The sequence below is a fragment of the Epinephelus lanceolatus genome, chromosome 16, assembly GCF_041903045.1.
Source record: "Epinephelus lanceolatus isolate andai-2023 chromosome 16, ASM4190304v1, whole genome shotgun sequence".
NCBI lineage: Eukaryota > Metazoa > Chordata > Actinopteri > Perciformes > Serranidae > Epinephelus > Epinephelus lanceolatus.
This window is the reverse complement of record NC_135749.1, coordinates 29,164,986-29,189,751: the sequence shown is the minus strand read 5'-3', so window position 1 is coordinate 29,189,751 and position 24,766 is coordinate 29,164,986. Positions and strand designations below refer to the sequence as shown.

The window sequence follows — 24,766 nt, the reverse complement described above, 5'->3', positions numbered from 1 at the left end:
CATCCTGAAACATGCACTCACTTATTTTGGTCATGTGAATTCACTTATAAATTCTGGAGGGACTTCCACAAGTCTATTGCTGATTCTGTCTTTTCTGATTTTCACCTTTACTATAAGAATGTTATTTTTGGTTTTCATAATTTTAATCACAAAGATAGTGATGCATTCTTTTATATAAATATGTTTTTATTTTTAGCAAAGTTTCACATACACAAGTGCAAATTCATCAACAGAAAGCCTGAACTCTTTTTATTTAAAAAAGAATTTGAATAATATATGAGGACAATCTCTTCATCGAAAAACACAAAGGCTTTAAAGACTATCAACATTTGCAAATCGCTAAATTTGGTTACATGAAATATGCTCTCACACACTTAATTACTTTCTTACTTATTCTCTGTTGTTTTTATTTTTATTTATTTATTTTTTCTTTATATTTTACATTTCTCTCTCTTTTGTCTTTAATGTTTTTTTTAAATTTTTTTTCAGTCTGTTCTTGGAATGTCTCATTCATATCTGTATTTTGCTCCTGATTTTGCTCTGTTTAATTGTACTTACTAAAGATTTAATAAAAAACAAAAACAAAAAAAAAAAAAAAAGTGCGGCTCTCCTTAGTTAACACAGATTTTAAATTGAATCACTTCAAAAGTTATAAAACAGAGTATATATTTTACATTTTCCTCTACAGGAATAATGGCAGCTTTATTTCTAATTCAAAGTGCTTTACAGAGCAATAAAATACAAAACATAATAAAGGATACAGAAAAGAGTAAAGAGAAAAAAGATGTAAAAGTTTAAATTACTAAACAATTTACAATTTAAAAAAATACCATTGAAAATAGCAAATGTGCAGACAAGAGACACAAAGATAAAAAAGATTATTTAAAATGAGTTAGATTTTAGTTTAAAGTTTTAAAAAAAAAGTTTGCAGTCATTACAGGGTGGAGTAGGCAATATAAAAAAGGAATGTTTTTAGCTTTGACTTATAAGTGGTCAGGTTTGTAGTGCGTGATAAAAAAAAACGCCTCGCCATGAATGAATAAATGGCCATGGTTGAATGATATTTATGAGTTCATTATCAATGATTGCAAATAATCAGTCTAATCTACAATTATAAAGAAAATAATGTCTTAATACTGAGGTCATGAGTCCAAGTTTAACTAACACTACTGACAAGGTCTGATATTTATTTATTTATTTATTTTTTACTATTTGGATGCACTATATTTTGTATTGTCTAATTATGTTTTCAAAAACATATTTCTCAAGATAAAAGTCTGAATTCTCCCAAAGCCTTCTCCACACTGCTGTTAATAACATTTTAGATGATGAATCCTTTCTTTCTTTCTTTCTTTCTTTCTAAAATTCTAGAATCAGGCTTTAAAATATAAAGACAGAAAAAGTACACACTGTCTCTCAAAAAAGGGGCCTCATCACCCCCACAATAGAATTGAATAATGTCGCCCTCCTCTGGTTAAATGTAGTTTTAAATCAACAGGTTACTAACTGTAGGCGAGGCCTTTTGAAGCTCTGTCAAACTATTTCTTTTCCTTATATCCCATTAATATGATTACATGACTGTTGACGTGCCATCAGGTACTATGCTGATTATAAAATTTTTCCATACATAAAAAGACAACAGCAGAAACATGCTGTATAACATTTAGCATCATTAGATTCAAACAATTTATCTAAAATAATTCATACCTTACAAAAACGTGTGTAACTGCAATATAAGTCCTGTGGTAATTTTAATATAGTTAGATTTATAAATGCTGCTCTCTAATCTCAACATTACAGCAGCAATTTAATGCCATTTGCTTCACAGCATACATCACATACAAGTCTAAATGTAAAGTCTATATCAACGACAGAACAAAGTAAATTGTTAGTACAATACGCTTCTGATGTTGCATGTTTCAGCATCGTGCATGTGGATTGACTCCTGATATAACAGGATCAGTAACAAAGCCACAGCCTTCACTTCCTGATGCACTGTGTTAAATGGGAAGTTCTGTCAATCAAATATGCAGAGGAACAGAGGAAGTCACACTTAGTGCAGACAGACGCTGATGTTGAACTAAATGACAGTTTCAGTAGAGACAATAGAGGCTGTTTCCCCCTTTCTGTGACCATGCAGCTGTTGAAATGCATTTTAATTATCCAACTGAGCTGTCTTTGTCAAGGTAACGTATTCTATTTTCTACATGTATAAACTTTATTTAAAAAATATTTACAAAGTGATGATTCTGCTGTAAGTGATGGACTTTATCATGGCTTTATTGAAACCATCTGTAACTGAGAAAATAGATTTTAACTATATTTAACTCTATTATTTTTCTAAATGTGTTAACACCAGCAGCACATAAATGACATCATTACATTTAAAACTGAAATTATAAACATCAGAAAGAAGATGTGAATAGTTTTCAGTGATGGAAAATGTAGAAGCTGATTTTTTTGCTTACATTTTACTATTCTTATGCCACTATTTATTATAAGTAACACTATTAATTTAACATGGACAAAGAAACACACTGCAAACTGCTGCAGTAAAATATTGGCAAAAGTATTCTGTGGCTTTATATGGCTTTACCTTATTCACTGTTCTTTAGAGGAAATACAGCTTGTTTACCTAAATCTAAAGTTGGTCCTGTTGTATTTGCTCTTATTTATTTATTGTAGGTTGGACATTTACAAGTGTATCGTTTTTATTTGGAGAACCATTTTTTTCATAGAAAATGCTCTGGACAAAATGTTATTTACAGAAATTGTGTGAAGGTTTAAAATAATTAAAAAGATGAAAATGCAGAGCAATAAAGATCTTGTGAAAAGCTGAAAATGCACATTTGTGTACATTGTAATTGTTTTACACCTATTTAGAAACTTTCACCTTTAATTTTTCGATAATTTACTTTTCTAATCCTCATTTTCAACACTAATCTTTTAGCACAGCATTAGGAGCGCATGTGTGACAAATAAATCTTTGAAACTTTTGAACCATTTTTATCCTTTGTTCTGGGAGATTCAGTTAGATGTAAGAAAACAACAGATAAAAGTTGTGTAAAAGGTAAAATGTAGAAAATTAAATGTCAGATATGGTAATTTATTTGTGGTGTGGTATCTTGATATGTTTCACTGAAACTGCGCTCCATTTGTGTGCTGCAACATAAAAGTCATACATTTGTCAGCTGGTTACTCCTGCGGTACACATTTGTGGTGTGGTGGGTCACCATAGGTTTTTTGTTACTGACTGTTGCTGACAGTGAAAGTTATGAGTCTTTTTGCTTATCTTTTCAGCTTCTCAGAACCAAACATCCACTCAAACATACCCAACTGATGTCCAGGTGACAGTGGAGGGAAATAACACAAGAGGGAGAACACATGAAGAATTCAACAGTAAGTGGAATAGTTATCCGCTGTGCAAATTGATTTTTTTCTAGGAGATAATCTTTCTCCTCCTCGTGCTTATACACAAACACATAGCTATAACAGATTTTATACCACTTTCTGTCTAGAATCAGGATACACACTTTATGCAGAGAATGTGTCAATATTCTCACTCTGACTGTCACAGGATGTGGGGTGACCTGCTTGTGATTGCTGTCAAACTTGCAGGTGCAAATCAAACAGTGAAATAGCAAAGCATTCTCCCACACAGGTTCTGGTTTGCTCTGCAAGCAACCTTTGCTGCTGTGGCAGTGTACCCAAGTGCACCCACGATAACACAGTTTTGTTCCTGAAACATCTCAGTTCAATAAATTTACATTGGGGGTCAGTTATAGTTCAGCCAATCTTTTAGTTTGGACATTCAGAATCATTGAAATCTTATTTGCCAAAGCAATAATGTCAATGGTTTTAGTGAAATAGGCAACTGTAATAACATGCAACATGGATAACTGAACAGGCCTATCGAGCCCAGGCTCATGAGCCCAAAGTGTCAGGGACTGGCCTGGCTTGTACCTGCAAAATGTCACTCCAATTAACATACAGCGACCAGGAGGAAACTCAAATAGAACACAAAGAAATGCAATGGAACTGCAAAGAGACACAAAATAACTCCAAAAATGGAGAAAAAAAGATGGTGTCACCCTAAAAGGCTATAAAAAGTTGTAATGTAATTTAGAAAATCCTTTTCCCCCTAACAAAATAACTTTAAATGTTATGAACCACATGTACATGTTACGGAAATACAGATGATAATATAGAGAATTAGATAGTGATGGGCTCAGGAAATAAGCACACAGGGCTTAGGGCTTAAGATTCAGCTCAATCCACAGGAAAAGACAACGTTGGTGGTAAAGGTCTTCTGGGAAAATTCGATATCTTCTAGAAGAAGATAGAAGTTGGAAGATTACAGCTAATCCTGACCCACATGCTTAAAAAACACAAAAATCTGACACTCGGTCAAGTGGTTACTCTTCAAAGGAGTAACTGCTCAGTGTGGTTAAATGTGTTGATGCAGTGTTTTGTATAGGCATAATGCTCACACTGGGCCTCATCAACAAACAGTGCATACACACAAATCTGTGCTTAAACTGTGTGTACGCACGTGTTATGCATAAATACGGGATTCATCAATATTTTCTTACCTGAATTTTGTTTGTACTCTTTGAACAAATTTAGAACTGCCTCATATCATGCGTACACACAAATGATGAGGCCCCGGCTGTCTTAGAAAATGTAATAATAATGATACTATCACCAATTTCTTATGCCATGAAATTGCGCATATGTAACAAATGCTAATTGTTGGTCAATTTAAACAGACATTCAGGGCATATAAAAGATCCTGATTTACTTCACATCAGGTGTTAAGCTATATGGCCTTGCTGGAAGACATTGCAGCCCGTGCCTTCAGGAGAGATTGCATCTTCAAAGACCGACATAACATGTTTGAAGAGAAAGACGAATGGCTTGTCAGCTGTTTCTGACTGCTGAGGCATTCACTTATTTTTGTGTGGAAACAACTCCATTGCTTTCTTTATGATGCACCTCTAGGTAAATGTATTTACACAGGCTAAAGTAAAAGCCTGGCAATTTAGAATGATTTGATTCACTAACATACGCACTGTGAACAAAACTGGCCAGTGCACATGCATCATGAACCTGACAATAACTCCGCATGCGCACTTTATTGTGCACAAAATAAGAACATTTCTATGCACATATTAGTAAATGAGGCCCACTGTCACTACCAGTGACAAAAACAGCACGGTCATTTGGTTTAGAGCACCAAATATGTATTAATCCGCAGTTAAAAATAGTCCTCAACAAAGTCCTACTGCCTCCTGTTTGAGTAACATTTGCTAGGAGCTAGGGTGCCCAGCTGTTTTGAGAAATAATTTAGTTGTTTTTTTTAAAAAAAAAAAAAAATGTAACTGTGTTATGTGACATGTTCAGTTCAGTAAAACACAGACGGGGAGGGAAGTTATAAAGTATTGAGAAACTGACCTGAATAAGAGATCAAGAATTGATACTTTTGAGTTATATGGGAATAATCACCACATAAATCATTTTGTGTTTCTGTTTCTGTGTGTCCTCAGGGGACCCTTATGTCCACAAACTTTCTGGTAAATGCCACTTTACACTCAGGATTCCTGGAAACAGGAACAGTGTTGTGGTGGCATTACCAGCAGGCTCTACAGACATGTTGCTTGAACAGATCTGTCAGGAACTTGACTGTGGCAGCGTCTATGAGAAAACAACCAGCTCACCTCCCAATACCACATGCTTTCAACACTGTGTGTACGAAGATGGTCGTTTGCAGAACTGTTCACAGAGTGTGAGAGGGAACTGCACTGTGATTGCTGATGTTGTTTGTGGTAAGGCTTTTCTCTAATATATACTGATTATAGAATTGTCATTAAAAAAAAATTCTGATTTAATTTTCCTTTACAACCTGTATTGTTACATTTACATCTAAATTGAGCTAGTTAGCCTATGTCGGCCTATCTCATTTAAAAAACTTTCTAGTCTGACTTAGTACATTTACTCTAATTCTGTTTTGAGGTGAGTGTTCATTTTTTAAATGTAATACATTACTGTAATAAGTAACTGTAACTGTATGTAACTGCAATGAGTATATTACTTACTTAATCAAATAATGTAACTTATTACATTTGATTACTCTTTTGATTACTTTCGTAACAAATGTTTTAAACTGGGCAATGAGCTGAAAAATGTCCAGAAATACGCTCTGCCAAAAGAAAGCATTCCTGCAAGGTGAAAAGATGCAAAGCACAGAATGAACATTTTACTCTACATTTGAACTATTTAATGAAAGAATATATTCAGGTGTAACCTCTTTGTAATCACCAGTATTTTGATTAACACATTCTATTCTCAGTAACAACAGTAACTGATTGCAATTACATTTATTATTGGTTACAGACTCAGATTATCAAAACTAAATATAAATCAACTAATATACATATATAACAATCATAGTATTTGTTAATTAATCAATCAATTAATTAAAAAAAATAATAATAGTAAGTAGTATTATTAAATGGGCCACTCTGCATAATGAGTACTTTTCTTGCTAATATAGCCTACTTGCCTACTTTTACGATTGTAAGATTTTGAATGCAGTTTTTTGTACATTGTAGTATTGTTTTAGTTAAGTTCAAAAAAGTGTAGTTTTTCACATGCTGATAAGTCTGATTCCTGCCCTAATTATGAATTATATGTTTATTTGAGTTGATTAGGCTCATTGTGATTTGTGATATTGGACTTTATAAATCAGATTGAAATTAAAATTTAATTTAATTAATTATTTGTAAAGCACTTTAAGGTAGCTTTGTGATTGGGCTGCAATTAACTTTGAATTGACTAATCTATAGCACTTGGCTTTGCCTCAGGGTATGAAATGTGCTATATAAATTTGCCTTGCCTTAATAAAGGATGGATAAACTGACTAATATATAAGGATTCAAATGAATGAATATTTTGCAGTTAGCCTACTGTAAATATTATCAAATACAACTGGCATAAAACTATTTCCCAGGGCTATATCTCAGCCCGTCATCATGAACAGTACAAGAGGCTGACAGTATGTTCTCCTCAGGCCACCACAATGTTCGGTTGGCAGGAGGCCCAGACCGCTGTGCTGGACGGGTGGAGCTGTGGAGAGATGGGAGTTGGGGCACCGTGTGTGATGACCAGTGGGACCTGCGGGATGCAGACGTGGTGTGCGCCCAGCTCGGCTGCGGTTACGCCCTTAATGTGACTGGACAGGGTGGCTCCTTCCCCCAGGGCAGGGGACCCGTCCACCTGGACGAGCTCAACTGTACCGGCAGGGAGGAGAACCTGTGGGCCTGTCCGGCCGCACAGGACGAGACAGACTGCGGACACAAAGAGGATGCCGGGGTCGTTTGCTCAGGTTACAGCACATACACAGACAAGAACAGGAAATAACCGATGGCAACACTAGCTGCGCATCTTAAATCAGTCTTGACCTTGAAAACAGAAATCGGACAAAGAAATCTGTAACATTACCTCAAGTCCACCAGCTAGCTTTCTGGCGTCTTTAAATCCCCCAAAACACAAAGTTGAGTTGAGACTTTCTTTCTATGGCATACTATTCTGTTAAGAGTTATAAAAACGTCCAAAGCGAACAAAAGTAACAGTCTTTAGCGTGCAGCTCTGAGGCCTTAACTTTATTCAGGCCATAAACCTAAGTTCTTTGAGCTAAATGCTAACGTTAGCATGCTAACAGTTTTTTTTTCTCTATCTCTTCATTGATCATTGTGAACAAATAGAAATTCATCAGGTCATGTAGGTAGGCTATTTTCATAATATTTATTCTAATTATCACAATTAAACATTCCAGTGAGAAAAGAGAAGTTATCAGTCAAAATAAATATGAAAAAGTAAATAAATGTAAATAAATAAAATAAATATAACCTAGTCAGGGGGTGACTGAGTGTATAAAATGTGCATTCTCTTTATTTTTTCCCCATTAGGATTAATGTATCTATATGCAAATTGAATTTAACCAAATGATAATAATAATAAGGTTTGGGAAAGACATTGAGAATTTTGCCTTATGTGTATAAAATTTTCCAACTATAGGTAAGATTTTTCCCATAACCCAAAAGATTTATTAGTACAATTTATTGATAATGTCTTTACTAACATGCTCACAGTGACAGTGCTAATATGCTGACGTTAAGCACCAAATATAGACATTATAATAGACATTGTAAACAAAATTTGAAAAAAGTAATTAAATTAAATCTAAGAAAAACGTTTCTTAAACCTAATAAACTGTAACATCAATTAAGTAGATATCAATCAAATTAAGTATGATGGTATAAATATGTATCTAAAACAATAAATGAACAACAAACATGCTGGTGTTTAGCAGGTATAACATTTTTTATCATGTTGTTCACCATCTTGCTAACAAATTAGCATGCTAACATTAGCTAATTTGCCTAAACCAAAAGTACAATTGAGACTGATGGGTATGTCATTAGTTTTGTAGATATTTGCTCATAAATTAAAGTACTGGGAAAAATTATCAGACTCATGATGACACTGGATGAAAATTTAGGGGATCACCCCAGTTTATACAGTTCACTCTAATAGGGCATAAATGTCTGTACCAAAATGGCATGGCAATCCTTCCAATAGTTGAATAAAAAATGTTAGAAATTGATAGAAATGTCACTCAAAACCACAAATGTCAATGACGTGGTGGCACAAGAGGTAAAATCAGAGGAACACCATTAGCATTCATCCTCCGGGAACCATCAGTGTCTTAACAAAGATGTATTGCTAACTAAAAGTTGCTGAGATATTCCAATCTGGCAAAAAGTGACTGACAGGCAGAAATTTCCACTTCATAGCCATCTGTGGGCTGAAAGTTTTTTTTTTTGTTTTTTTTTGGTTATTGTATGTATGTTTTATTCAGTCATCATCATCACATACAACATAGGAACATACACAGATTTTCACAACAACAACAATAATAATCATAAATATAAACATTCTAGGTAACACACAAAAAATGCTAATTAATATATGATGGTAATGACTGAAAAGGTATAGGCTGAAGCATAATGCTTATATTTGCCTACCCTACATAAATCCTAAATTAAGCTACACATCAAACATCATTTATATGAAAAAAGAAAAAAAGAAAAAACTATTCCAATTTATAACTCTCAAAAAAAGCCTTAACAACCATTTGTTTAAAAATCAACAATGAGTTACACATTCGTAAATTTAAATCAGCATCATTCCAAAATCTAACCCCAACAACAGAAATACATCTTCTTTTATTTCCCTTCTTAGCTTTTGGGACAGTAAACTTAGAAACATCTCTTAAACCATATTTCCCCTCCTGCACAGAAAAGAATCTTTGTACTGTATCCGGCAGTGACTTTGTTTTTACTCTGTACATTATTTGCATTATTTTAAAATAAACCAAATCACTGAATTTCAAAACATGTGACTTCATGAACAGTGGATTTGTGTGATCATAATAACCAGCCTTATTGATAAGACGAATAGCTCGTTTTTGTAACACAATTATTGAGTTGATAGCTGTTTTAAAAGTTGATCCCCACAGTTCTACACAGTATGACATATATGGAAGTATAAGTGAACAATAAATAATATACAAGCATTTATAATTTAGTATATCCTTAGATTTATACAGGATTGCTATTGATTTTGATATTTTACTTTTTATATAATCAATATGTTGTCTCCATGTTAATTTATCATCTATCACTACCCCGAGGAACTTAGTCTCAAAAACTCTTTCAATTTTATCATTACAAATCTTTAACTCAATGTCCCCATCTCTTTTTGTTCTGTTTCCAAAAACTATAAATTTAGTTTTCTTTATATTAAGCGACAGTTAAGTGCAAATCCTTCGATTACACACCAATTCAGGTAAAAAATGTTGGAAAAAGACTAAATGCTATAATCATTGATTTTTGTCGAGCAAAATATAGTCAAACTGTAATTTGACCATATAATGCACACTATGTCAGTTATAATTGCAAAATGTGAACTACACTCCAAATCAAAATAATCAAGGACATAACTTCAGTGTCCTCAATTATAATAATCAATCATTTACTCAACATATGCAGAGAACGTCATATTTATTGTCCTACAATAGTTTCTCAGTTTGTATTTACTGTGTGTCTCTGTGCAGAGATGAGAGCAGTCAGACTGACTGGAGGTCTGGACCACTGCTCTGGTATAGTGGAGATCCACCGTAATGGCAGCTGGGGTACAGTGTGTGATAACTGCTGGAATGTGAACCTGGCCTCCATGGTGTGCTCCATGCTGCAGTGTGGGACAGAGCCGCAACAATTCACCCGGTTTGTTCCTCCTCTTGCCCACAACAACGGGTCACTGTGGTTCTATCAATGTGATCGAAACATGCAGAGTCTATTCGAGTGCGAAGAGTATGTCAACCAAGCACACCTGTGCGCAACCTCAAAAGCATCTGGTGTCATCTGTAAAGGTGAGTGACAAAGTGTTTGTGGTTGTTAATAATAATTATTTTATTTATAAAGCTCTTTACACAGATTGCAGCTCAAAGTGCTTCATCGAGAAAGACAAAGAAACACATAAAAGCATAAAGGAGAACACAGAGCAATATGAGGTATAAGAATGAAAAGATCAGATAAAAAATGCAAAACACTGGGGCGTCGGTGGATTAGTGGATAGAGCAGGCGCCCCATGTACAAGGCTGTTGCCGCACTGGCCTGGGTTCAAATCCAGCCTGTGGCCCTTTGCTGCATGTCATCCCCCCTCTCTCTCCCCCCTTCACGCTTACCTGTCCTGTCCAATAAAGGCAAAAATGCCCAAAAAAAATCTTAAAAAAACAAAAAAAAAAAGCAAAACACTACAATATTTAAAGACCAAAAACCAGAGATAATAAGACAATATCAATATACGACCAATTAATCAAAACCAAGTCATGATTAAATACAACAGTGGCATAAGGGATGCAAAGCTGATAAAAGATGAGGTTCTTGATCTAATAGAAGGCCAGAGTAAAAAGGTGTGTTTTGAGTTGTTTCATGAAGACACCTAGAGAAGCTGACTGTCAAATATGCAGTGGTAGTGTGTTTTGTAATTTGGGGGTGAGTATCAGAGTAATATATTCTCTTCTCCTTGTTTTTGTTAGAACTCTAGCTGCTGCATTTTGTATGGGTTGAAGTTAGCTAATTGATGTATTTGGAAGGCCAGTGAGCACAGTGTTACAGTAATCCAGTCGTGAGAAGATAAAGGCATATGTCAGTTTTGCTGCATTCTATATTGACAGATGGGGTGTAACTCTGGAGATATTTCTAAGATGGAAATAGACGGTTTATATAATATTGACAAAGAAGATCTGAGTCGAGAGTAACCCCCCAGACTTTTTTTGTTGAACACAAAAAATTTTTATTTGAGAGAAAAAAGTATTGCTTACCAACACTGAAAAACAATCCCCCACCCCTCCCTTGTACTGCTTATACAATAAAATAATAATAATAATTTTATAGAAATACGATATATAAAAACTGATTGATTATTAATTGCCACTTGCCACATAGATTGACATCTTTATATATGATGTCAATCTATGTGGCAAATGGCAATTATTAATTAAATTGAGTAGTAAAATAAAATGAACACACATGGATATAATAAATAAAAAATGAATAAATATAATAATATCGAAATAAATGAAATAAAAATAAATATTTTTTTTTACTTTTCACATGAGATCCTAATCAAAGAAAATGTCTGTTTTATCTTCTTTCAACGTAAGGTAGTTTTCGCTCATCTGTGTAATGACACACACACGCACACACACACACACACACACAGCAAACTTCTTTGTAAATCTTCAAATTTTTAGCCATTTGTAAGACTTGTAAGACTATAAGACCATAATTCTGCATTCAATATGTGTATATTTAATTACTTTAATTTTATAACTCTATTAGAAATATGACCTTAATGTTGAGCTCATTCTGCTTATATAGATAAGTAAAACAGGTGAATAATTTCTTTGCTGTTCACTTTCCCTTAAGTCATAATGGAGGCCAAACTTATGGTGTAAAATCATTTGTGTTTGCGTCATAAATAATTGCCTTTTAACGACACTTACTTACGTGTCTTGACTGCATGATATACTCAAGTACAGACAGCTTACTTTTAAAAATATTTAGATTTATTTATTTATTTTATTCGCAACTTCAATCTCTTTCTCTATTTTCTAATATTCATATAATTCTAGTAGAAATATGAACTTGATGTTGAGCTCATTCTGCTTATATAGATAAAATAGGTGAAGAATTTCTTCTCTTCCTTTGTCAGCTCATATGTGTGACTGCGTTGAACTTAAATAGATAATATATTTTTGTCCTGCAGGCTCCCTTGGGTTTCCTGTACCCACCACAGCCACCACAGCTAATACAACTGTAATGACCAGTTGGACGACTGGTAAATATTTTATTTTTTTTAATTTTTTTATCTTACCTAAAACAGACATGTATTACATTGTGTCTATAAATGTCACATTGAATATTCTGTCACTTATTTAATAAGGTAAGTAGGGAAACAGAATATGTCTCAGTGTGTTTTAAAAGTCACAGGAAAAGGTTATAACAAACACTGAATCTTGGATAAACTGCCAGAAAGTTTGTGTATTTTTTCTTTCTGCCCATCCCATTAGGTGCAACCATAGTCAGTCGTGCTGGAGGCTTCCTCCTACCATCGCCGGTGTTGCTCGGCACCATTGCTGTGGCTCTTGTGCTCCTCGTGGTTCTCATCACAAACTCAGTGCTTTGCTGCCACTACAGAAGAAGACACGGTTGGTTCTCCTTACTGCTGTCTGCGCTACACTCTCACTTCTTTCATCTGTTCATTTAAACAGAGTCAGCAGCATTTTAACTTGTGATTTTAGCAGCTCTGCATGTAAATTACCATCAGAATCTCAGGAACAGAGTGTGTCTTGTCTTTAGGAGCCGTGGATTAAATCATCTTTTAAATCATATTGTATTTTTTTAATTTTATGTGGCTTCAATTCCAGATAACTTGTGCTTTTCATGATGGTAATCAGATGAGATAATGTTTATTTGACAAACATTTTTTGCCATCATTTCCTTCATCAGGGTGGTAGAGGACTTTCTTCACATTTTAAGAAATCTTTTTTCTTTTATATCAGTATTTATATTTAACTTGATCAAAACTTTAAATGGCCGACTGGGGCCCTTCTGTGCAGAGTTTGTATGTTCTCCTTGTGTCAGTGTGGGTTTTCTCCAGGTTCTCTGGCTTCCTCTGGTCCAAAGACATGCAGGTTGGGTTAATTGGTGCCTCCAAATTGTCCATAGCTGTGAATGTGTGTGAATGGTTGTCTGTATGTGTCAGGCCTGTGATCTGTCCAGGGTGTACCTTACCTCTTGCCTAGTGTCAGCTTGGAAAAGCTCCAGGTGACCCTAAACAGGTTTTTAAGCAGTTACTGATAATGGATGAAAACATTAAATGGCCAAATATGATTAGGTGCCTTTTTTTAAAATGGTGTTAGGGTTTCCTGAAATAGTCTGTCTCCACTTAAAAAAAAGTGTTTTGCTTATTGTTACTTGAATGTTTGAGCTTTACTGTGCAGAGTGATTTGTGTGCAGAGTTCATGATTAAAATACTTTTTTCACACTAAAGGTATCCACTGCAAGATTGTTGGTTACTGTTTATAAATACACCAGTTAGCAAAAGTGAAAGTAAAAGCCAACCACAGATTCATTCTCGTTCGGCATTTCACCTCATTGTATTTGTGTTTTCTTTGGTACTGTGTCTCTTTTTTTCTGGAAGATCCTGCATAGTATATCTTTATTCTACTTAAGGAGGAAAGTTTCTCTGTGTTCAGGTCCAGTGTGTAGGATTCAGGGGAATACATTGGCAGAAATGGAATATAATATCCCCATGTTGCTATAGTAGCCCAGAACGGACAAACCAAATACTGGCTCTACATAGGGCCATTCCTGTTTTCGCATCAGCCATTGTTAGCTACGATAGGATTGTTGGTAAAACCCAGATTTTTTAACGTAAAACTGCTTTATTCCCTGTTTTTACCACTTTCAGTTACTGAGTTGTTTGTTTTGGAGATGGTGAGACCTCCTGAACAATGAACTCTGAAGGAATATTAACTGGGAGAAGTTTCAGCTGGTTGTAATCTGCAGTCCTCACCACTAGATCCACCTTAATCTTACACACAGTTCCTTTAAATCTGAGTTTAAAATGTGGATGTATCGGCAGGATGTTGTGACACTGATGCATTAAGTTTTGAAGATTGTCATAGATCAATATGCAAAAATTGTGATATGGAAACTCGAAACCTCCACTGCTCATACACAGCAAAGGGAGTTTTCAATCATAACAAACTTTTAAAATGCACAATATTTGCATAGATTATGGATTTTTCAATGAGGAAGTCTTACATAACAAGCTAATTTAAATTTTTGTTTAAAAAACATACCACACAGAAATTAGTATTTAAAGCAGAGTACTTTTATGTGTCTTAAATCATGTGTGAGAGGATCTTTAATCTCACTCCAAACTATATCAGCAAACTGTCCATCTCACATGTCCTGATATTATTACAATTGTATTCCAGTTTTTCCAAGCACACGATATCTAATTTAATCCCATCTCTTCGGGTTATTAATAACTCTAACTCTAATTTTTAAGATAAAAAACTTCTATTAGAAAGTAGATCCTCCAAACACAGTTAAACACACAGCTTGAGTTCAAAATGTCATGCAGTTTATTATAATAATAATCTATATCTTGGTAATTGTGTCCACAGCTTTCTTGCTTCAGCAGACACGCAGCAGTGCAAGACCTCTGTCTGAACATCATCACAACAACTACCAAGAAACCGTTGACCTCATCAAGGTTACTCCCAACCCCCTGCAGACAGAAGGTCAGTGGCTCAACTTTTACAAGAATATAATTAAATAAAAAAAACGAATGTGTGAGCATAAATTAATATCTTGGATACTAACACAACTTAGTCTTCTCTTTCTTTTTACCTTGCATATGCATATGACTTCTTTATATACATGCACAATAGTGAGAAAGTTGTAGAATTATACAGCGTTTGCAAAGCATATAGTCTTCTCATCAAGTCATCTCATTTTCTTGTGTTTGTCTCAAAAAGCCCCCTCCAACCCCAGGTATCTTTGGACCCAGCTTAGTAGTGTTGACAGCACGTCAGTAGATACAGACTATGAGCAGTATGAGCCAAGCAATGACCCATCTGTCCCTTTGTCAACCTTTCGGAGTGAGCTACGTTCTTTTATTTCCATTTGTATTTATTCTTATGTGTTTCTCAGTCTCTTGCTCTTGAGACGTTTTCTCGCTGCTGTGTTTCTGCATTTTGCGGTTAATGCTGCTCTGCCATGCATATGTGTGAGTGGTCTGTGCAGATCCGTGCTGTTTGCAGTGAATGTTTGCAGGATGGTTTGTGATTCAAACAATGCCTTGTATGCATCATTTTGTATCCAGATTCTCAGAGGTACAGAACAGATGTGAACCCTTTGATGAGGCCATCAGGCCTTGACAGCCTCTTTGAGGAAGGTGAGTCACTGTAGGCTTGCAAGGATGTCACGGAGACAAAGACATTACACTTTGCACATTTCAAATTCACACAGTAATATTTCCACCATACAGTAGTGCTGTTCACAGGAGTCATCAGAGGGTCAAGGATGGCATGGGGGCAAAGAATAACATAAGTAACAATGAATGTGTATATAGAAAAACATATTTACAGAAATAAATGAATAAAAGATTACATGCTGAAATAAATGTGGAAATAAATACATAAATAAAGAAATGAATGCAGAGGTTAGGACCTCCTACATCATTTACATAAAGACACAGAAATATGTAAATAAGTAAATGTAGCTGTACCAAAATGTAGTATAAATTTGAGACAGATATTTATATTTGTTTTAATGATCAACTTGTATTTATTTATTTGTGCATTTGTCTAGTTATTTCAACATTTATTTATCATATTTATCTATTCTTTTATCAATCTATAATCAGTAAGTTTCCTCCTCCATATTGGCACAGACATCAGAGATTTAATGATGTCTCACACTTTCTGAACACATCTGGATACATAAATGCCTTTACCAAATATCATTTATATTCAACTTTATTTAATAATGAAATCTTTTGAGGTACATTTGTTTGTTTCAATTTTCATAAACAACCTACACATAAAACACCCTAAAATTCACACTAATATTCGCACACAGATAAAGAAAAACAAAAAAATGACACAAATTTGTTGTGATATGCAGGCTATCGCAATATTTGGTAATTTTATCCTCCTCATATTGAAAGGATTCAGCTCTGAAGAGCCACTCTGATTTTTACTGAGTTTCTACAATGCCCTAATATAAAAGCTATTTTATACTTGTGGTCTGTTGTTCAAAGACTTGTTGATATTTTGTTGCAGCAATTTTTAACCATTTAAATGATTTAAAATGTCTCATAATTAAATGAGTTGTTTTTATCATTACAAAAAAAGTAGTGTAACATCTTGTTTTGTACAATCTGTAAATGACTCTGTTGTTTCAAAGTCTGCATTAATAGAAATTACATGCACAGTCAATACATAATACTTTCTCGCAACAAACATTTAGAAACTTTTTTCACAAAAATTAAACTCCTGGACAAGTTTTTAACTGTAGAGTTCCATTATCCCTTTTGCAAGAGATAATTCATTTGATTTTATTTTTTAACTGTTCTTTGTCTTTAATATTTTATTTTTCCAGTCCCTGAACCCACAAATGAAGCGATGGGAGCCTTTACAAGCTGTAATGGCGGCCCTGCAGAGGCTCAATATGCCCGAGTGTCAAAGATCTCAGTGGACTCATTTGAAACCTCCAGTACTTCCTCTGGGGAATTCTACGAAAATACAAACAACAGTTACGTCATGGTCACTCCCGGTCAGTTGAATTAATTCACCTGCTTTTATTCAAGCAGCATCATGTTGTAAAGTTACTGTAAAAATAAACTGAGGGCCAGTACAAACATTTTGGCTGTAATATTCACAACTTTGTTAGCCATAAATTTGGCAATTTTTAATTCCACTTCTAATGTGTGTATTGATACCTGTCAGAACAGGAATTTTCTGTTATAATATCAAGGGAATAGTTCAACACTTTGTTGCTAATTGTAAGATGAGAAGATTGAAACCACTCTCCTGCCTTCCATTGAATATGAAGCTACAGCCAGTAGAAGTGTTTTGTTAACTTGTTTTCCCCTGTGCACATAATCACCCTATGCAAGGCTATATACTAAGCTCAGTTAATTGGCTGCTAACTGTAACTTCATATTTGCCATACAAACATGAGAGTGGGATCAGTCCTCTCATTCAGTTTTCTCTTGTCGTTCATAGTAGTAATGATTTTTTTGGTAAAAAAGTGGTGTAATGAGTTGTGCCAATACTCACATATCATTTTGAGATTGTCTGAGAGTTTTTTCCCCCGAAGCAAATAATCGCAATACTGGGAAGGGTTTAGCTTTTTGAATATAAGATTCATCAGTCATTTTTGGACAGTCCCTAAACTACATCCGTGGGTGTTTGCAGCATAGAGTCAATAAAAAAAACACTCTTGACATAGAGGATATGAAAGACAAACGCCAACCTGAAACTACCTCAGAAAGCTTTCACACCATATGCAGTATATTAAGTTTTCTTTCCTGTTTGATAGATTCAGGACCGGGCCAGTCATCTGTTGTCAACAATGCTTTTGACCCTTCAGGGCTTGCCTACAGCAAAGATCCACTTCACCCGAGACAAACAACAAACCTGCAGAGTTCAGGTAAATGTCTCAAAATAGATATAGAAAAATTGTATCGATATCATTTCCTGATCTTTGTTATTGTCTGATAATCAGGTGATGAAGATGATGGCCCTATCTACTCCCCTGTGAGCCCTGACCAAAACTTTTCATCTGAGGATGACTATGATGACATCGGCACCTAAACAGAGGAGGCAACTCCAGCTCTCAGAGACCAGAGAGGGTGGGACTGAAGCTGCAAAACTGCTCTGAGAGGAAACACGTACTGTGAGATGAAACACCTGTCTAGACTAAGGAAACACAAAGAGCATCCATTTGGTGATTTGCAGGCTAAAATAAATCTATAAATTTGGGTTAAAACTGGACTCAATTTGGTTTAAAAGTGTAAGTCTAGGTTACATAACTATTGTCTTAACAGCATTTGAATGACTACTGTACACTTCATTGTGTGCGGTAGTTAATATTCAATGCTGTTGAAGGAAGAGTTGTCTGGGACCTTGGCATCTAATACAAAATGTTCTTTTCAACCAGATTCACAACAGTTTTGACACAGATTTCCTGACTGACTTTTGATGTGCAACATACCAAACATACTGTTTCCTGTGAACTGCAATAATATAAGTTCAGTGTACAGTTGTTGAAACTTGACACGTGATTAACCCACTGCAGGTTTACCCATCCATTAACCTACCTATCACAATGGGCAAGTTGTTGCCTTGTTTTTTAGAGTTGTGATCACAGACTGTTTTAAAAAACACTCTTATGGTGCACTTAATGATGCTCAGACATCAAAAGCCAAAAAGCCATTGAGAGTTGGCTATAAAAAGGCATTGCACCCATTCATTTCTGACCAAAAATCAAACCCTGCAGACAAATGACAAGCACATTTTGATGTTGTGGAAGGAGTAATGTGTGATTTTGCTCCTGTTTTGTGTTAAAAAGTTACAGCTCACTCTGAAATGTGTCATGTCCAAGCATCCTGGAAGTGGACTTTTCAGATCAGTCCCTGCTTTTAGCTGCATTGCCATATAAATAAGAAATATGTGTTGAAAAATGTCCACTCTGATTGATTAGTTTCAAGACGCTGCAAATTAACTTTTACAGTGCACTGACATTAACTGAAAATAGCGTCCTGAAAGATTGTAAATCAAACTTAGAAGTTGTTGAAGTAACTTTAGTGAATGTAGAAATAGCTGTAACATATGTATGATATTTTTAATATATATTTAATGTGTCTGCATAGCAATTTTTGTAATAACTAGTATGTATTCAAATGATGTGCTTATGTTTGTCATGTATCTCCCTGTGGATTTAAGTACAATCAAACTACTGAGTTCCAACATAATCTCTATATTTACGATAAGCACTGCATGGCCAAAAGTATGTGGACACCCAAACATTATTCCCATATGTTATTCTGAAACCATGGGCATCAATCTGCTGTTATAACAACCTCCACTCTTCTAGGAAGGTTTGCTACAAAATTTTAGAGTCTGGCCGCAGAGCTTTGATCCCATTCAGCCACAAGAGCATTAGTGAGGTCCATCACTGATTATGTGAAGGCAAGGAAAGTTTAGCAAATTTCATTACAAATAAACTCAATGTGCTTAACATAAAAATGTACGTGCAAAGAACCATTCACCTATGTGCCTAAAAACAGAAAAGAACCCACTTCACATTATACAGACAGGAAGAGATGCACACATACAGTAACTAATCATTAGCCATTGAAAATATGAGAGTTTTGAGTTTGCTTGGCTTGCGTTTGGCATTCCAGTTTATCATGAAGTTGTTGAGGTCAGGGCTTTGTGCAGGCCAGTCAAGTTGTTCCCCACCAAACTGGGAAAACCGTTTCTCTATAATATAACAATTCGTTTTTAATTTAGAACCTTTCAAAACAAAGTGACAAAGTGCTTTACAATAAAAGCAATAATAAAAACATATATAAGTAGTATACACCGATCAGCCAAAACATTAAAACCACTGACAGATGACATGAACAATACTGACCATCTCGTTACAATGCCATGCTCTACTGGGAAAGCTGGGAAAGCTTTGGTCCTGGCATTCATGTGGATGCCACTTGAAGCACTTCATGTTGATGTTTTGCCTGCTGATGCCAGAGTAAAGGGTGTTGCAGTAGTCAAGTCTGGAGGAGTTAAAAGCATGGATCACCTTTCTAAATCTGCAGAGGAACAAAGTGCCTTTATTCTTTTTAAATGTTTCAGTTGGACTACACCACTTTAGGCATTAAAAGACAGTGCTGAGTCAAAAATAACTCCGAAGTTGTGGACCTCTTCTTTGATATTATTAGATAAGGCACCCTGAGGAAATTTGATGTCTTGATGTCAGTAAAGCAGAACAAACAAAGCAAAAACATGAAACATCAGTGTTGCCAGGCTTTGATGTGACCTCACTTTGTGCACAGGAGCATTCTTGTGTTGAAGCAGAAAAAAGTCCTCTTCAAACTGCTCACCAGCACACCAAAAAACAGGAAACAAACTCAAAGCTACACAGTGTCCTGATACTTTTGGCCATATAATGTGTTGAAATAATGTGCATATGTTTGTAACACATCATCCTGCGAACATTTCTCATCAAACTATTGAGTTCTACCACAAGATGGCACTATAAGCTTGTAAGTAACTAAAGGTTTACCAGGAGTGAGGCCTTTACATGTAAACTAAAGAAATCTTGTAATACCATATGTTTGCCAAATAAAAGTTTTCCAGGCTGTAACAATTTGTGGCAAATACCCATTTGTGTTTTGTGAGGGAGAAATCAAAATAATGCACTGTAAAAAGAAATTGAGAGGGGAACTTTGTATCCTGATCGGAGGCCAACATAAACCCTCAGTGCGGTTTGAAACCAGACCTGGCACGGCTCTTCTTGGTCTATTACATCTGCAGCAGCTGCAGAACATCAACGCTTCCTCCTGATCCAAAGTAATGCCTTGAATTAAAGTGATGTCTTGTTTTGTAGAAGTAAATATGACAAACTGCTTCGAAAGCACCTGTAAAACTTTTAATGGGGTGTAGAAGTGGTGAATGCATAGATAAACATGGATTAGCTTCAGCTCAGCTAATGTGAGAAGACAGGAGTGATGATGCATTAGACTGATAACCAGCAGAATTGGGTGTTTTGACTGGAATGTATTTGGCAAGGAGGATGAGTGTGTGGGTGTGGGTGTGGGTGTGTGTGGGGGGGGAGGGGGGGGGGGGGGAGCTGAGGGGAGAAAAGGAGTTGGACAGAGAAGTTGGCAGAGATAAAACATGTCTGAGAGAATCATATATTACACTCAAATTTAGTCCAGAGCTCTGCATCGAGATAAACAGGCGAATTAACGACCAGATCTCCTTATGAAACTCAATCTCTTTCACATGCCGGGGAATCCAGCGCACTCTCACACACACACCAACCCACACACCACTTAACAGAGATTCCATCTAAAAGAATGCAGTTTGATATATTACAGATCCTCCTCCAACAGTTTGCTTTTGTTTTATTCTCTTTTGAGAGATTGATAAATCAGAGCCTTAAATCTGTGGATTTACAATCCTCATTAACATCAAGGGAAAGAAATGTAGTACACCAGTATTTCAAGTAGCTTGTAGTATTTGAGAGATTAGAAGATCAACCCGCTGTTTTTACTTTGTTCATTAAATCAGTTACACACATAGGATTACTGCTCCATAAGTCCGTAAGTTGCTTAAAGTGTCCCAACAACAGATCCTGCCCGAGTTTAAACTTTTGAACTCTGTTTGGTGCAAGAGGCCTGGAGACGACAGTACCTGCCTGCAAACATTAAGAGTAGAACATTACAGATGCTGTGGTTCTGTTCAGATTTGTCATTCTGCAGTTGTATTTAATATACAGAATATCACAACAAGAGTTTGCCCAACTAGGTTTTTAGTCCTTTTAGCAGGGGAAATGTATTGACAATATGTGTTACACTCAAAGTTGTTGAAGTTCCTATCAATATCTTTTTTTTCCTGTGACAAAAATATCACATTTGCTGAAACTTTTTTTTAAATCCTGAAAGATGTTTATGAGAAGAAGACTGGAACAAATTATATCCCTCCTCCTCTTCCTCCTGCTTCTAATGGCATTTGCTAGAGTCAGACCAAGGAGAGGCAGCAACAAATAATCAGAGCCGAGGAGTCTCTAACGCAGCTGTCAATCATGTCAGTCACTGCAAACTGTTAAACTAGGCAGCGCTGATAAAATATGAATCAGGATTCTGTTACTGCAATGTCTATTTCTCACCTCTGATGTTTGCAGAAACAAAGTCTGAGTTAACAGCGCTAGTTGATATCTCTGACTGAGACTTTAGGGTTTGTTGAGCTAATTCAGACAAAGAGAACCTGGTTCTGTTGAACTAGCTTCGTGGTACACCAAATTAAAAACCTAAGAGTAAGCATGGATAGTGAACTCAGCTGTAAGGATCATATCAGCCTTTTTCTAACTTAGAAACATGTCCAGATTTAGAGGCTTTTATTCCCAAATGTACTCAGAGAAACTCATGTGTGCATTTGTTCTGAGTGTTTTTGAAATTCTTTGTTTGTATGTCTTTCAAACAAAACAATCCGTATATTGCAATGTATCCAAAATTTAACTGCACAAGTGCTAACCAGGACAAAAAGGTCAGACCATATAACTCCTGTCCACCAAAACTGTCATTGGTTACCTGTTGTTTAAAGAATACAATTCAATTCAAAATCCCTCTTGTGGTTTAGAAAGCACCACCTGGTCTGGCTTCACAGTAGATCTCAGACATGTCAGTTTACAAGCCCATCAGATCTCTCTGGTCACAAAGATGAAATCCCCTCCATGTGCCTACTTCAACTTTTCACTTTCGAAGTCTGGTAAGAAAGCATTCAGTATCTATGTGCCTAAAGAATGAAAAGGTTTGCCTGCTGATCTTGGACTTGCTCTGACTCCGTGCTCTTTTAAAAGCAAGATAAAGACCTTCCCTTTCACTCAAGCATTTTCTTAAATGAACACACTGTATTTGTATGTTATGTTTGTTTGCATGTGTGCATGTATATGTATTTTGTCGAACAGCGCAGGAGAAATGCTGAATTATTTTTTAAAGGTGAAACTTTTTTTTTCAGTATTTTTACCGGTTTTAATCACCTGGTCCGTTTGTGTTGGTTGTGTTGAGACCTCTGTGGATAATTTGGCTGCCAGTAAAAACCTCCTGAACTACAAACACTGAAGGAGTTCCAACTGGGAGAAGGGTCACCTGGTTGCAATCTGCTATCCTCATTGCTAGTTGGCATTAAATCCCCCTAAATATTACACTGTTCCTTCAGATATGTCAGTGATATTTAAATGCACACTAATGTTCCACTATTTTTCTAAATATGACAATATTCTGTAATCTGAATTTGATATGGGTGACATGTCACATACAAAGAGAGAGACAGGGTACACAACGCACATCAACTTGTAAATATGAAACTTACAACATATAAAACAAACTATCTGAAAAGTAACTATAGCTATCAAATAAATGTAGCTTGACTAGAACGTACAGTATTTCCCTCTAAGTATAAAGTAGCACAAAATGGAAATACCCAAAGTACAAGTACATCATATTTATACTTAAGTACAGTAGCTACTTGTTAGACACATGTCAGTTTACAACCCCATCAGATCTCTCTGGTCACAAAGATGAAATCCCCTCCATGTGCCTACTTCAACTTTTCACTGGGTCTGGGAGAAACTGTCATGAATTTCTGTTCTTTTTTGTGAAACTGTGTGAAGGATATGTATAAACCACCTGTGATGTGGTTTTTATTATTTGTTGGGAAGAGTGTAGTAGTTCCTCATTCTTTGGTACTCCTACATCATTTCCCTTTTCCCAAGTTATTTTAGCTGAATCTCACAACTCCCCTGAGTTGACTGGAGGGTTATTCAGATCACCTGTTGCACAGGGTATAAGTAAGAACTGAGAGCAGCTTGGTGTATTTCTCCTCTGGGCCAATCAGTGTGTGACAACGCCTTTTCTGAGGGCTTAACAGAGGTGGAAAATACACACTCAGGGCATTCTGATCCTTCCACAACCTAATACAGACCTCATGTTAGCAGATATCTCTGGTCTCGAGGTCCTTTTGAGATTTCTTAGTTTAGTTTAGTTTAGTTTTATGCACATAATGTTGAAAACAGACAGTATAAAATTTACAAGATTAAAAAGGAAATGTGCTGGAGAGGTTAGAAGCCACTAAAGGCTTATCAAAGAACCTCCCCTCAATTAAATTATACAATAAGGATAAGAGATAACCAAAACAAAACAACAAAAAGGGGGAAGGAAAGCAGGACAAGAAAGAGGAGGAATGAGGAAAAAAAATCAAGACAAAACAAGAGCAAATAAAATGAACAAAATCAATATAAGATTACGTGTTTGACAATGCACAAACAACTAAGAAATAGTCAGACCAAAAACAAGGACAATCCAAACAAGGAAAAAAATAATAATTCCACATTAAAGTTGATTAATTAAATAAGATTGCCAGTGAAGATGATGCTTTAAGAGAGATGGTCCTCTGTAACTCAGTCCGACAAAAAGCAATTTCTTTGCTGTCCTGTTTGGAGTTGATTTTGTGCATTCTGAAACCTAGGTGGAGGAATATTTGAGACTTGCAAATGATTACAGAGAGATGCAAAACAGCTGCAAAGAAACAAAAAGAGACTCACAATGACTACAAAAAAGGGCAAAACAACCACAAAGAGACACAAAATAAGTACAAAGGGACAAAAAGCAATTACAGAGAGACTCAAAATAACTACACAGGGATGAAAAGTAAATGCATAGAGACACAAAATGACTACTAAAGAACACAAAGCAAATACAGAAACTTAAAACTGGATGTCACTAACTCGGCTTCTTCTCCGGAGCCTTTGTGCTCCACTGTCTCTCAGATGAA

At 35.7% G+C, this 24,766-nt stretch overlaps 1 protein-coding gene across 2 annotated transcripts; it reads left to right on the top strand.

Annotated features, from left to right (window-relative positions):
- The first annotated feature begins 2,034 nt into the window (after positions 1–2,034).
- LOC117263185 (T-cell differentiation antigen CD6-like) lies at positions 2,035–18,163 on the top strand. 2 transcript variants are annotated; one of them, XM_033636367.2, is made up of 13 exons: positions 2,035–2,186; positions 3,301–3,399; positions 5,547–5,825; positions 7,070–7,384; positions 10,178–10,492; positions 12,394–12,465; positions 12,698–12,835; positions 14,825–14,941; positions 15,179–15,301; positions 15,526–15,597; positions 16,806–16,979; positions 17,748–17,858; positions 17,934–18,163. In XM_033636367.2, exons 1-13 carry the CDS (start codon positions 2,135–2,137, stop codon positions 18,020–18,022), a joined length of 1,956 nt encoding a protein of 651 aa, XP_033492258.1. In that variant the 5' UTR covers positions 2,035–2,134; the 3' UTR covers positions 18,023–18,163. The 2 variants fall into 2 exon arrangements, with proteins under 2 accessions (XP_033492258.1, XP_033492259.1); XM_033636368.2 differs by lacking the exon at positions 15,179–15,301.
- Positions 18,164–24,766: the final 6,603 nt, after the last annotated feature.